The following is a 13,250-nucleotide window of genomic DNA, read 5'->3' as shown; positions in this document are numbered from 1 at the left end:
GGATTGGAGGGCAGGAAATCCTCAGCCACTCAGCAGTCTTGTCGTCCAGGACCCTCAGACCATGCGCACCGTGTGGAGGCCGGTGGGTTAGGCAGTGGTGGATGACATGGTATGCGGTCTGTTCAGTGGCACCACACTCGCATTCTGATGAAGGAGCCAGGCCCCACTTGTGCATGTCCGAACGAAAGCGGCCGACGCCAGTTCGCAGGCGGTTAAGCCTGACCCACGCAAGCCTTGAGAGGGACATCCCTGGTGGACGGGGATCGGTGTCGGGTATGAAGTCACGGAGCGTGGAGGTGTGATTTTGCCACTCCGTGCTCCACATATGGTTCGTCCAGTGTGCCGCACTTAAACCAAGTTCTTCTGCATTCTTAAGTAGTTGTTGTGCGGCAGGCACAAAGGGGCGTCTTGATTTCAGCCGCTGCTTTATAGGTGGTGTTCTCTTGAATGTTGCATGGAGGAGATGGTCGGGGTCTAAAGCGCGCGAGCGAGAGAAATTGTGGCTCCTTTAAGGCGTAGCTCAGCGGGTTGGATGCCTGCTAGGATGGGTAGGCAGTCCGTTGGAGTGGGACGCAGGCATCCCAGTCACAGTACGCAGTGCGTCGTTGATGGCGGTATCAATCTGGTGGGTGTGAGAACTACGATACCAGACCGGCGCGCAGTACTCAGCGGTGGAATGAATAAGGGCTAGGGTAGCTGTACGAAAAGTTTTAGCACCAGCTCCCCAGCCGGAACCCGCCAATCGCCTCAAAAGTGCGACGCGTGTAGATAGTTTTTTGCGCAGTGACTGCAAGTGCCGGCGGTACGTGAGTGACCTATCCAGGGTTATGCCGAGGTATGTAGGTTTGGCACAGTAGGGCAGGCGTTCCCCATTAATGTTGATGTTTATCTCACGCTGTGCCTCCCGATTGTTAAGGTGGAAGGCCGCCGACACTGTCTTTGACTTGCTGAGCTGTAGCTTCCATTTCTGGAGGTATGCTGATAGTGTTTGCATATCTTGGCTGAGGTTCCTCTCCACTGACTGCCAGTTTCCTGCTGAGTGCAGGAGTGCCAGGTCGTCTGCGTAAGCATATTTCCTGGAGATGGTGGGGGGCAAGTCGTAGGTGTATATGTTGAACAGGAGAGGAGCCAAGACTGAGCCCTGTGGGACGCCGTTTTTAAGTCTGCGTAGTCTGCTTTGACGACCGCTACCGGTTGTGAGGGTAAAACTGCGGTTTTGCACAAGTTCCATCATCATATGGACCATGTGTCTGTCAGGGAGCAGACGGAGTAACTTGCAGGTAAGGCCGCTATGCCATACGGTATCATAGGCAGCCGTGAGATAAACAAACACGGCGCCAGCCTTCTTCTTAGCCGAGAAGCTGCTGTCCTCAATGTCTTGGGTCATAAGTGTGACCTGATCTACGGTTGATCGTCCGTGTCGGAAACCAGCTTGTTTACGGGGGAGCTGCGGATCTATTATTGGTTTGACACGGGCGTAGATGAGTCTCTCGAGGATCTTGAAGGGGATGCAGAGCAGTGAGATTGGACGGTAGCTCTTCGGGTCCCCTGGGGGCTTATTCGGCTTAGGAACTGCAACTACAAGGGCTCTTCTCCAGATTCTGGGAATTCTCAGGTGGCGCAAACAGCAGGAAACGAAGTCTTATAACCAGGTCTTTAAGGAGGCAGCAGCATGGAGTATCAGCTCCGGGCAAAGGTGGTCAGGGCCCGGGGCTTTACCTGGCTTTATGTGCTGGAGGGCGGCGGAAAATTCTTCCGGGGTGAACTCACCCGAGATGTTGTCCCCGTCTGGGGTTGTTACCCTCCAGAGGTCCGTCATTTCTTGCAAGACGGATCTATCTGATTCACGGTTTCTCGATTTGAATTTCCCATTCTCCACAAGTTGTGAGGCGATGGAATTTGCTGAAACGGGCATCGTTGACGAGAGGCACGTAATCTGCCAGTTAGGTTGTTCAGTGTACTCCATGCTATGCGGCTGGAGTGCGTGAAGTCGATTGATTCGACGGCGTCTGTCCAGCGCTCCTTCCTCTTTGAGTCCAGCCTTGCCAGCAGAGCTGTGGCTGAGCTGTTGGTGTCATTGCCCAGAGGGGCGTGGAGGAAGTCGGAGTAGAGGCTTTCGCACTCCTTATCCCAGCCCGGTATGTAGGTCTATCGTCGGAATGTTAGTTGAATGTTAGTTGAAACTTCAGGTTTCAACATTCTTCTGCAGAAAATTTTAGATATTGAGACCAATTACGTAGATGAAACTATTTGCTGCAATAAACTTCTTTTCGCTCTTTTACAATTAAATGCATTTTGCTTTGCTAGTTTTTTTACAACCATTAACCCTATTCGGACTAACGGGTGGACGGGTTCAGTCCATATCTAAAACTTTCATCAATTACATAAAAGTTACTAGCTCAAATTAGCTGAAGTTTCATGACTTTTCCTAAAAATTATTCATCTTTGTTTTAGTAATAAAATGACATTTTTATGTGGTATAGTTTTTTAGTTATCAGCAGTTTTTGACACCCTACTCCTAAAATTGCCAGGTCATCTGAAAAACTTTATCATCTTGTACAAGCAAGTTAGCAAACATTTGTATTGTTTTGTGCCTTCCAAGATTTACTACGTGACCTACATGACTACTGACCATTTCGGATTACATGCATGACTGGACCGTGTGCCTTTAACGAAGATATTAGCGTTTTCAGGAGATTATGACGGAGACATCAGAAAAATTAAAAAAAAATGACTACTTTTAGCAAAAAAGCAATAGCAAAAAACTGGTAAAGTATGTGCGTCCACTTAAAACTTTAACCAGTTTGTCAATAATTTTGCTTTAACTTTGCGAAAAAAGCAACCTCGTAACGTTTTTATATCAAAAGTTATTAGCAAATGAAAGTGTGGATGGAATAAGTCCACACGTCAGGCCATTACCTCACAAAAATAGCTTAGTCCGAATAGGGTTAACATATTCGTTTGACGGCTTTCCCCACCCGTTGAACAAACCTAAATGATTTTTCTCCAAATGTTTTCAGAAAAAAGATTACTTTGATAAAAAATATCATAAAATAATGACAACAATTAAATTATGGGTTTGAATAAATCTATTGTACCAATAGGCTACCTCACAAATTGTTCTGTTGATGCTAGTAATGTTTTGTTTTGTTATTTTTCGTTTTAGCATAGCGTTAAGGTTTATTCTTGATTTAATTAAGTATTTTATCGGTCGCATGCGTGCAAAGCATACACACATATACGTTAGAATGCCGGGAAGGAAGGGGATGAGTTAACTCGAACATTGAAGCCCCTAACAAGCCAGAGGTGCTTTGACGACTCATCTTCTTTGCTGCTGTATATGCAATGTCGTCTGCCAAGTCTGCATGGTGTTGTCGTCAACAGAGAGAGGGGTGGTGCCACATCGGAAGTGGATGATTAGTGGCACCAAATTTAGGAAGAGACTTTTCTAATTGCACATCCGAGGTTTCGTAATGCTTTTCTAAAGCCGATTGTTCGATGGGAGGAGGGAGAAACTCATTGCAGAATGCAGATGTCACGACATGTAGATCTGTGTGCTGAGATCTGGTTAAGGAGTTGAAGAATAGCCAATAGTTTCACATCTTCGTTGGTTAGTTTGTTTTCTAAATGTTGCAGGAAAGTGGCGGATGTATCTTACTGCCTGTTTTTGTACAGTTGTAGTAAAAGGTGTTTGTATAAACTGTGTTAAAATTTGAAAACATACGCGAGAAAAATTTGAATATGTGTTACTTCCCTCAACCTTAGTCTCACGCCTTCATACAGTAGTGGGATAGGTTGCCTGCTAGACTGCAGGGATTGTCAGAAATACGGGATGTCTAACCACCTGCCAAAAAGGGTGTTTTAATTTTGGTGTTGCCAGATGTTTTTCAAACTTTCCGGGTAAAGTATTATTTTACAATAGAGATAGTTCACTGAAAATTGTTGCAAAATTAATTTGAAGAAACTCAAAGCATAATAATATTTACGAGTATAATCTACATACAGAACTTATCATTAGAATGAAATTGCAATTTTTTTACTTGAAGCATTATACTTTATCTTCTTGGAGAGTTAGCCTAGTTTTCTATAGGTTCACAGGTTTCTAGATAGTGGATGCCACCACTTCAAAGTAGTATGTCCAACTGAATTTTCAAAATGTTTGGCAACATTTCTTCTTAACACACCCTTTCCTTGACAGTTAAAGTATAGCTTAGTTGAAAATCCCCTTCTTCTAAATCCCTGGCTAGAGTGGTCATTAAAATTCTATTATTCTTTCACAGCAAAAGTATTGAACGTTTGCTTTCGTTATTTGGTTCGATAAGAGGCCTGTGGGCATTGGGCAGTTATTTGGAGCATTACAAATTCCATTTTATTGAAAGCAAGTAGCATGATAGCGAGTTGGCTACATCTCGGGTCAGCAATATTTGTCTCATGTCGCTCTACATTCTCAGACCATTGGAGAAGCCAATCTTCACTTAACCATGGTGGGTATAGGATGTAGCATGGACCTCGTGAAATTTAAATTCCAATCTAAACCCAAGATATTTAAATTTAGCTACTTGAACTTTTCGGGTTTTATTGCAATTACATAAAGACCGTTAATCCAAACGTTAAATAATTTCATCAACGGCAATCGAAAGGGCGCCGGTTCGACACCGCTCAGGAGCATGCCACTGTGTCTGTGGTAGGACACTTAAAAGCATGCCTGAAGGTGGACACGAAGATTGGCTTCCTTGCCTTTCCGTCCACTTAATCTAAATCTTCAACTACCGGGTGTAAGCCTGGATACGACAAAAAAAAAACAAAAAAATGTATGGCCCACGCGCCGTGTAGTTACCAAGGCCTAAATTTTTAAAAAAAGTAATTTTGGTCACAAAGGGATACTATGTCATTTTACAATAGTTTTGATGCTCTATGAAAGTTGTGTCTGGATTGTGTCATTGGGTTGAAATAAAATATGGATATTTTGAGTACCTACAACATTTTAGCCCTTTGCTGTCGCTAAGGGAAAACATAATTTGTTTTTTATCATCAAATATTCGATCAGTTCGTATAAAAATTTGTACTGTTTCCCATTTTTGAAAGAAAGTCGTGCCATTAGTTTGATGTACAACTGCCGCTAAAGGGCAGTCACACGTGTTTTAGTGGATTTACGTGATTTGATTGCTTCATATTTCCAAGCTATTATTGTATTTTTTTGAATTTAAACTATACCAAAAATTAAAAACATTTTGGAAATACTGTAGATTAGACTTTTAAAAATGATAAAGCTTTGATAGAGGGTTTGCTTTTTTGAACCATAGAGAAATAAAACATAGTAACTTTAACGGGTTTAGCATACTTTATTTCACACAAAATATAACATAATTAAAATAAAATAAACTCAAACGTTTTCGACACGTACGTGTGTCCTCATCAAGAATTAAATCCATCTCTCAACCGGCAGTTATTCGCCTGTGGCTCATCGTTCCTTTTGTGTGTGTTCTAATTGTTTTGTCCAATGCCTTTAGTCTACACCTCATGTGTTTCCCACCGCATAATTTACTCGCAATCATTCTAGTATCATTTGTTCAGTTTGTGCTTTCAGTCCAGAGTGTCGTTACAGTTACAGTGCATAGTCAAATTTATCTTACGATTTTTCATTTTATGTATTGCAGATTTAATTCCTGATGAGGACACACGTACGTGTCGAAAACGTTTGAGTTTATTTTATTTTAATTATGTTATATTTTGTGTGAAATAAAGTATGCTAAACCCAATAAAGTCACTATGTTTTATTTCTCTATGGTTCAACTTTTAAAAATATTTTTAAAGATCTTTCTTGTTTGCTCTTTCACCACCAGAACCCACGTCCACGGATTCATAGGCGGACACACTAATCACTAAGCCATCGAGCCGGTGGACATGAGCTGGAAATGGTTCCTTCGAGCCGAAAATGCATAAAATCTGTAGCAAGCCCTTTACTGCTTCCACAGCATAATCATTGCATCGTTAACAAAAACATAGTGATATTTCTGTAAGCAGCGTGGCCTTCATATTTTTCCCATTTCCATTATATTCCACCTTTTATATGAAAATAATTGTAGTTTAAAGATACTTGAAAAACATTTTATGACGGAAGTGGCTAATTTAGACACAATGTTTGGCACAATATTTGAGAAAAAGAGGGATTTTTTAATCCATTAAATTTATTTTCAAATTAACACAGCGTCTTCTAGTGGCAAAATGTTGAACAAAGGGAGTTAAAAAAATATCCGACGGGTAGATCAAATATTGATATTTTTTTTTTCGCTGTGGAGTGATGGTGTGTATGCGTTAACACAGAACCAAAAAAGACAAGCAGTACCTGAGATGTTTGGGCTGCAACATCTTAATGGTGAGGTTGAAGCAATAAACTTTTGTTGCCATATGTTGGAGCTCAACCGAACTGTGATAAACGCTCAGTCTTGCAATAATTTGATTTGTATAAAACGAAGAAACGTTGACACAACGTGGAAGAGTTTTCTTGATGATATACAACTTGAAGATAATAAGGAAAGGGCGATTGATTGTGCAAAGTGCTTTTTTCTGACTCCGTTTTTGTTCCAGTTTTGGTATTTTATACTTAACATTACAAAATTTTTAAAGGAACAGTATTGTTTGGTCAATTTTAACAGGTTATTCAAGGCTTTGTCTTGCGGTAAAAACTACTGTAATTGCACCACTATGGACATTAAAGCAGGAAACAATGGATCATTCTATACGAGTCACTTGGCGTGTGCATCAATTACGCATATTCAAAATCACACCAATCATGAGCAATGGTGTCTTTGTTGCTAAACTCTAATATCTTACGTTGCAATTGCGCACCTTTAGAATGCCCAATCAGCAGGAAATTGCAAAACGGAAAGCAAAAGTAGCCCACACAAAGAAGTAACGTAAACGTTTCGTTTCGCCATAACTTGAGCAATTACTAAACATTTTACTAAGCATAAAAACTAAACAGTCAAACTTTGTTGCACTATTCTTAGAAGAGTAAGAAACTTTACTCAAGAAATATAGTAGTTAGATCACTGAAATAATTAAAGCAGGCTAAAGCTTCCAAATAATGAAAAAGCTGAGAAAAAATAACTTGGCATTTTTCTTGACTGTGATAGTAGACGTACTCTCCCAAGCGTCAGCGGTTAAGTTATTGACTAATCTAAAATTAAAAAAATACAATAATTAATTTATTATAGGTTATTTCAATTTTTATATCAAAACATTAGATATTAAAAATATACATAACTAATATGCACAGTAGGATATTGATAAGACGCATGCAATAGCGTTCGCCCTTGCGTGCCGGGTCGCCTCGGTTTTATTCTGGACAACTCTTATTTTGAATTGACTAAAAGCAAATAAAACTTGACATCAATTGGCATTATAACGACAGGAATTTTGGAACTACTGTAAATTTCTGCACTGTAGAAGATTTTCCGCTCATCTTTGTGGATGTGACCTTTTGCAAGAAGCGATCTTCAGGATTTTCATCACTTCCCTCCACGTTCTTCCCACTTCCTTGCCTTCCCTATCATACCAATATAATGATGTGTAGCGTACTACCTCTGATGTTAAAATTAACGACAAAAAAATCTCCAACAGCAAATTCGTTTGCATTTTGCTGTTCTCTATCACTGCGTTTTGGAAGATCTTATGATTTTAGAAGTAAACAAAAATGCGTAAAAGCTTATAAAATTTTACCTAAAATAACAAAAGCCTAAAGGAAAGCAGTTATGGACATTAATTTATTGGCGCACAGTAGGCTATGGTGTGGTTACAATAAGTAGCCAAAATATTTAAAAAGTTTAACAACTAGGTAAGCAAGCTTGAAAGAAAAATTAGTTCATAAGAAAGTATAGCTATGCCTTTCTAAAGGTCCTTTTATCTTTAGGGAGATTTGAACCACCGGTTCAAACTTCCCAATTTCAATAGTTCAAACCTCCCGTAGCCACCATTTTAAAAGAATCATTGAATTCACTATCAAACCTTTCTTCTACAGAACATTACTAAGCACTATTGGATATCTCCAGACCATGACTACTTATTAATACTTTTAAGTATTGTTTAAGTAAGGCACCTGAAACTGCATGCAGGTACAAACGAAAATTCTAAAAAAAAAATTCTTGCAAAATATATTTTACCGTCATTGATCACAGACATCTCACAGCTATTGCGATCAACTAAATATGCTTTGGAACCAGCAGATTTTCTATGTCTGCAGACATGGTTACATCATCCCTAGTTTTGCATTATTCGCACAAACAACTATGGTTCAAACTTCCCAGTGGCTCAAACCACCCCATTTTCCCCTACCGTACAAAGTAGCAAATATAGTACTTATCTATGGTGCTATTTGCGTAGAATGCTAAATAGAGATCAAATCAATAGCTTTTTTCCCTAAAAGTCTAACCTTAAAACATTTGACCAGGCTAACACTCACAATAGTATTTCAATAAATTCAATTTAATTTATGTTGTGGAACATGTTTTCGTTCATTAGAACTCTTCAGCACAACTGGACCGAAACAAAAATTATTCGAAACAAAGTTAGCCTACAATATAAATTGTAGGCTATATTTATATTTATATTGTATTGTAGGCTAATTTTGTTTCGAATAATTTTTGTTTCGGTCCAGTTGTGCTGAAGAGTTCTAATGAACGAAAACATGTTCCACAACATAAATTAAATTGAATTTATTGAAATACTATTGTGAGTGTTAGCCTGGTCAAATGTTTTAAGGTCAGACTTTTAGGGAAAAAAGCTATTGATTTTTTTTCTTAGTGATTAATTTCTGTATTAGGTTGATCGCCCATTTGAGGAAGTGTCATAGTACCAGATCGCCTTTTCCGGTTAGCTTTTCCCACATTTTAAATAGAGATCAAACTCTCTTTTTGATTCAGTCACATCAAAGAAGATATGTTATCAAGTTTTTACAATGCGTTGCAAAAGAATGCTACTAATGATGACGAGACGGACGTGACTGTGTGGCAGAATGAAATCTGAGTAGGCCTATTACACAATTATTATAATTTCTGCAAAAAATTTAAAACTGGAGAAAAAGTATCGATAAAAAATGATCTACAACGCAAAAATTAACCACAAACAAATATGAGAAAAAATAATTATACCAAACACTTCGTTGATTAATGTTGCTACAGTAATACAAACATTTTATATACAGTGGGCTAGCTTAAGAATTTTCAGCCAATTGTTCAGCATGTAGGGGATCTTTTTATAATATGCTTTGTAAAGTTGTGTACGGGCGTCGGATTTTTTCGCTCAACCATGCACCAATTGGAAATGGCCACTTCTTCTTTCTCTTGTAAATGTAGTACTGAGAAACAGACCGCAGACCACACCATCAACGATTCTACCACCTTCAAGCCACCTAAAGAAGTGGAAAGTTCGTGTGTCTTGGATGATGAAACCAAAGACTGTTTTTTAAGAGCCTTGCAGCATAGTCCGGGAACATTGTAAATCTGGGGTGGTAAAATGATAGACCATCGGCCCCAGAGGCTCACACGACGACGGCAAAACTTTCTTTTGTATTCAGCCACATCAAAAGAGGTGTTTTATAAAGATTTTAAAATGTTTTGCAAAAGAATATTACTGAGGATGACGAGACGGCCATGATGAGGTTGGAGAATGCAATTTGAGTACGCCATTACATATTGTTTTCTTTCCTGAAAAAAATAAAATTTACACAAAAAAAAGGATCGGAATAACTTAGCTTGCCACACTGAAATAAAGACGAAGTATTGAAACCTTATCCAGTTTTGATAACACTGCGATTTAAAGAGAACAGCAATTTGCTACAGGTTGCAAGACACCAAGTGTACAACTATTCTTCTTTGTTATAACAGGATAGAAACGTGTAGCGATAGTAAACTGTTGAGTTGATTAACTATCTACATCGTTTCACAAAAGAATCTTTCCGTTCAACGATAATGATCTTTTTATGTGATGTAGCTCAGTGGTTCTGAACCGACGGTTCGCAGAGCGGCGCCGGTCCATGGCAAGTTTTCTGGCGGTCCGCAATACAGTTGGCTTCATTCGTACAGTTTTGTCGAGAAATCACTTTTCGCTTCGTTATTTCAGTATTTTTCTCACGAACGAAAAATTTTATGCCATTTATAATGTTCTCCTGTGAGGCTAGGCTTATTTTAATCTTATTTCTAGCAGTGACATTGTTCAAACTGATTATTCAAACAGTAGTGGATCCAGAAGGGCACTTGATCGTAGTCCCAACAAACACTAAAATATTTGCGTAGGCCTCACTGAATATTTGAGCAATGTTTTGCGTCATTTTTTTAGTTTCTACTCGCACCTCTCTTAAAATAATCGTGCCTTCGGTACTATGGTTACCGGTTCGCAAATGGATTTATATATTTTTACCGGTTTTGTAAAGTTGAAAAGTTCAAGAACCAATGATGTAGCGCATTAGTCAACAAAAACTTTGCAGAATAATGCGATGTAGGCTATCAAAGTTGCTTAGTCTGAATGGGTTATCAACTTAAGCCTTTTCAGAGCTACTGTATACAGCGTTTGCGAACAGCTTACTTGTATACGAAGCCGGTGTAGAATTCAAAGATTTTCTGAAAGTTGTAATAAATAAAAGAGAATTAATAAACTTCAAAATAATTAAATTATCACGATGAAATTTTCTACTACAAGTAACGGTGTTTTCTATGTCAATAGATAATATGATTATTAATGACAATTATAAGTTGCAAAGATTTATAAGTCACTATACTAGAATGAATTGTGAAATAAAATTGCAGTTAAACACCAGAACTAACGAAATTTATCACAACTTAAAACGACCAAGTGATCACGTTTGTGCGCAGTTTCATAGCAACTATACCGATAACTACACGATAACCGATATTGTTTGTAGTATACACTATTTTATAGTGCGCATGCGTAAACTTATCAAAGTAAACTTCCATAAAAATAATTAAAACTAGAAGGCAGTTTTTGAAACAGACGAATACCATTTTTGAAATTGAAAATGAAAAATGATAAATAATGACCACTTGGTACTTGTGGCGTTAAACCGCTTCATCGGACCAGCAAGACCAAACCAAGCTAAATTACTCTAACAAAGGGGGATGGTTCCAAGAAAAAAATTAAGCAGAAAATTCAATTGGAACCACGTTGTGATTAGTAAAAACGTTGTGATTAAGCCAATGTTGAGTAAATATTACGATTAAATGTTGTCCAATTAAAAAAGCTTGATTATACCTTTATGAGCTGTCTCATTAATAACAATATACTACTAATATTATTGACAGAAAGTTTAGGTTAAAAGTGTTAAATCACCGTAAACAACGTTTTTCATTTCATTGACGTATGGATTGGATTGCTCTTGCAGCTCCACCTGAAATTTATACAGCAAGTGAACAAATAAGAAATATATTGGGCTTACAAGAGTGGTTATAAAAGTTTCAGTAAACGTTTTCATCGTTTTTTGTTTTTTTCTACCATAAAGTAAGAAATATGCTTAAAATGTTAATATAAAATATTATTTCTCTAAGTCATTGTTCAGTATCACCTACATAGCATTTTTTGTTGAAAACATATTGGATTTTTTAAAGATTAATGTTTTTGCTATAAGAAATGTATTATGTTTAAAGGCTGTATCATAAACATAAGTTGTTGCATACTCGCATCAGCAGCGCTTAAGTGTAAAAAGGAACAACAAATCATTACAAACAAACCATTCATTTGCATATAAAGTATTAAAAGTTTTAACTCTCTGCAGAGGTTTAGCGATATTGCAACAAATCATCAATTTGTTTGAAAGGTATTGACGGTTTCAACTTTGTGCATAGGTTTAGTGGTAGCCTATTGCAAGATGCAAGATGCAATCTACTCAGCCATCAATCTAAGGCTTTACATGGTTCTGTAGTGGCATTGGTGCAGCTTCATTTCTTTCAGTTGATTGAGGAGAGGTTTCTGAAACGTTAATATTTACAAATTTAACTTGTATAATGCATCCAAAGACATCTGATGTTTAAAATTATGAACAAATAAATTCGAACTACCTCACAAAGCTAATAAGGAAGTAGCTTGGGGAAACAGGCTTAAAAAATTCTCTATGCTCTGCATTATTATAGACAATAAATTCACAGCCTACTTTAAATTAACTGAATAAAATTTAACATGCAAATATCATACTTGCATGTGAAGAAGGTCTGCTATTTGAAGGTTCTCTGAAAAAAAATTTATGTCTTATATAAACATGAAAGAATGTATTTCTGTGAATAATATATTGTTAAAGATCAAGTTAGAAAGTCCAAAGATCAACAACTGTGCCGAAGGGGAAAAACTACGTCACCTAATCTATTAATCAACTGATTCAACAAAATTTCACAGCAATAATGCCTAACAACACAAAAACTCAACAGACAGCAGCCTCAAGCTAAACAAACGAGCTGCATAAAACATCGACACACTGACCAATACCATTTGTTATAGAACATGACTAGGGAACTGTGTTCCGAAAGCAAATGCAATTTGCTATTACCACAGCGAACTCGCAGCAGTAGGCTAAAACAGGTTGATAATATCTACATTGGATTATGCTGCTAAAAGCGGAACTCAATCTATTGCATATATTGTTAATTTGATTGTACAAAACCTGACTAAATTCAATTTATTCAACAATTTATCAGCAGATAGGTAAAAGGAAAACGTAACATAAGCCAAATAAAAAAGTAGGCTACTAAGAGATAAAAAAAGTTGATTTGAAAAAAACATTTTGAAACAGACAAAAATAAGATTTGTTTCATCTAAAAATTTATTTCTGTTCATTTTGATGTAAGTTTCTCAGCTACAAAATGCATTTTTACAAAATGAAAATAGTTTCAAATATCATGGTACTGTACATAAATAAAAGTTTCAAAGGAAAAGTCAAAATATTGATGAAGAATAAACAACACAAAAGCTCAACAGCCAGCAGCCTCAAGCCAAGCAAAAGAGCCGCATAAAGAACGAATCACTGACAACACCATTTGTCATAGCAGATGACTAAGGAACTGTGTTCCGAGAGCTAGTGCAATCCGCTATTACCACAGCGAACTCGCAGCATCACGCTAAAACAGGTCGTTAAAATCTGTATTGTGAAGTAAGCAACGATCATGCTGCTAAAAGCGAAACTCAAACAATTGCTTACTATAATTTGTTTGTACTACCATTGTAGGCCTACAACTTAATCTACAGTACAC

At 37.7% G+C, this 13,250-nt stretch overlaps 1 protein-coding gene across 3 annotated transcripts in view; it reads right to left on the bottom strand.

The window, feature by feature from the left end:
* Positions 1-6,487: 6,487 nt before the first annotated feature.
* LOC145771592 (uncharacterized) overlaps positions 6,488-13,250 on the bottom strand; it is a 33,454-nt gene continuing 26,691 nt past the window's right edge. The window contains exons 11-15 of one of the 3 annotated variants that reach the window (XM_082583301.1): positions 12,202-12,236; positions 11,921-11,979; positions 11,344-11,401; positions 10,582-10,616; positions 6,488-7,549 (exon numbers count right to left, since the gene is read on the bottom strand). In XM_082583301.1, coding sequence (XP_082439427.1) covers positions 10,606-10,616; positions 11,344-11,401; positions 11,921-11,979; positions 12,202-12,236 — 163 coding nt within the window. In that variant the 3' untranslated portion in view covers positions 6,488-7,549; positions 10,582-10,605. Of the gene's footprint in view, positions 7,550-9,079; positions 9,705-10,581; positions 10,617-11,343; positions 11,402-11,920; positions 11,980-12,201; positions 12,237-13,250 lie in introns of those variants that run through there. The other 2 variants (XM_082583317.1, XM_082583309.1) reach the window with 2 other exon arrangements.

Source organism: Aplidium turbinatum, chromosome 1 (genome assembly GCF_918807975.1).
Source record: "Aplidium turbinatum chromosome 1, kaAplTurb1.1, whole genome shotgun sequence".
Lineage (NCBI taxonomy): Eukaryota > Metazoa > Chordata > Ascidiacea > Aplousobranchia > Polyclinidae > Aplidium > Aplidium turbinatum.
Note: the sequence above shows the minus strand (reverse complement) of the source record. Positions and strands in the feature narration are given on the sequence as shown.